We start from the raw sequence: 1,565 nt of genomic DNA on the forward strand, positions 1-1,565 counted from the left end.
TTATGAGGTTTCGCCCTTGCCAAGGGGCTCATCAGGTGGGTTTAGCTTTTTGTATTTTGAAAGTACAGAACAATTGGCACCCCACGACCTCCCCCCTCCTTTTTTTTTTATTAATTTCTTTTTAACAATAGCATTACTTGCCTTTGTTAATTTTTTGGGTTGGAAAACTTCTGCCTGACCCCACTCCAACAACTTTTGCTTAGAGACACTTTCCTCAAGACCTCTTTGTTCCCATATTCCTCAGCAGAATTTGCTTCACAGGCTACAAAACTCAATAATATGATTCTTCATACCACTGCTCATCCTTCTTTCTGTAGCCACGTTGATCATTCCACTGTTTACCATTATTCCGTCTGTAGCCATTTTGTGGGAACTTTGCCTCGTGCTGCCATTGTTGCTGATTTTCCATCAGAATGGTCTTTGCATTAGTAATGCGCTTGAATTTCTCTTCAAAGGCCTTTTGTAAAACTTCGGGTTTATCTCTATGCCTATCTGGATGGTACTTCATTGACAGGTCTTTGTAAGCTTTTAAAATTTGGGGCTTAGTGGCAGTTTGATGAAGACCCAAAGCACTGTGGTGGGATTGGGTCTCCCATTTCATTTGCTTTTCCTTTGCCTCATTCAGTGCTCGTAGAGTCTCTGCAGATCTCTTGAGCCTGTCCGCAATTTTGAGGTCTTCTACGGCAGCACCAAAGAGCTCTTGTTTTAATAGGTGCTCCCCGCAAAGTTGGTGCACTTCCCATCCACTGAGACCCTTCTTGATGGCCATGCAACAGTCAGCTATGATGGCCAAGTCATCTGAAGGCTGACCACAAGCCGCCAGAGCCTTAGCCCGAAGGATGTGCAGCAGAGCCGATTCTTCGTTGGTGAAGGAACCATTGGCCAAGGCTTCTGAGAAGACACTGAAGGCGGCATCATTCAGATCATTCATGTAGGCGAAAAGTCCTTTGCCTATGAATGTCATTTGCTCTTTGTCTTCTCTTTGTTCCTTCATTTCGCTGCAGATCCTTTTCATTTCCTCCAGATCTTTACTCATTTGGTCCTTCTCGGCCTTGAGAGTTCGCAAAAGCATTTCCTGGTCTTTAATTTGCTCCTCCTTCTCGGCACACTCATTCCTCATCCTCTCAAAATCAGCCGCCATCTTGGCTGTTGGCGCTTCCTTTTCCCTCTTCAAGGAGTCTATTACTCCTCGCTTTTCTTTCACTAACTCTCTCAACTTCTTGTTTTCAGACTGGAGATTTCCTATTGCTCGATTTTGTCCCTCAAGTTCTAATGCGAGTCTCCTTGCTTCTTCTTCTTTGAGCTCAGTTTGAGCTTGGGCTTCAACAAGCAGGTTTTTATGATTTTTCTCCATTTTTTCCAGTCCTTTCCAAAGACTTTCATTCTCTTTTTCTAGGGCAGTCATCTTTTCAAGCCTTTTCAGATGTTCTTCATTGTCTCTTATGGAAGCAACCTTTTTCAGTCTCTTCTGGTCTTCAATCTCTCTTTCAAGAGCCACCATCTTTTCTGTTTTTTCAGCGCTTTGCTTTCTCACTTTGCCAAGGATATCCCTCGCTTCGACCAGC

At 43.8% G+C, this 1,565-nt stretch overlaps 1 protein-coding gene across 1 annotated transcript in view; it reads right to left on the reverse strand.

Annotated features, from left to right (window-relative positions):
• Nucleotides 1-271: 271 nt before the first annotated feature.
• LOC135195899 (calponin homology domain-containing protein DDB_G0272472-like) overlaps nt 272-1,565 on the reverse strand; it is a 3,033-nt gene continuing 1,739 nt past the window's right edge. Inside the window, exon 1 of the mRNA XM_064222406.1 lies at nt 272-1,565. This exon is cut by the window's right edge and continues 1,739 nt beyond it. Coding sequence (XP_064078476.1) covers nt 272-1,565 — 1,294 coding nt within the window.

The sequence above is a fragment of the Macrobrachium nipponense genome, chromosome 17, assembly GCF_015104395.2.
Source record: "Macrobrachium nipponense isolate FS-2020 chromosome 17, ASM1510439v2, whole genome shotgun sequence".
Lineage (NCBI taxonomy): Eukaryota > Metazoa > Arthropoda > Malacostraca > Decapoda > Palaemonidae > Macrobrachium > Macrobrachium nipponense.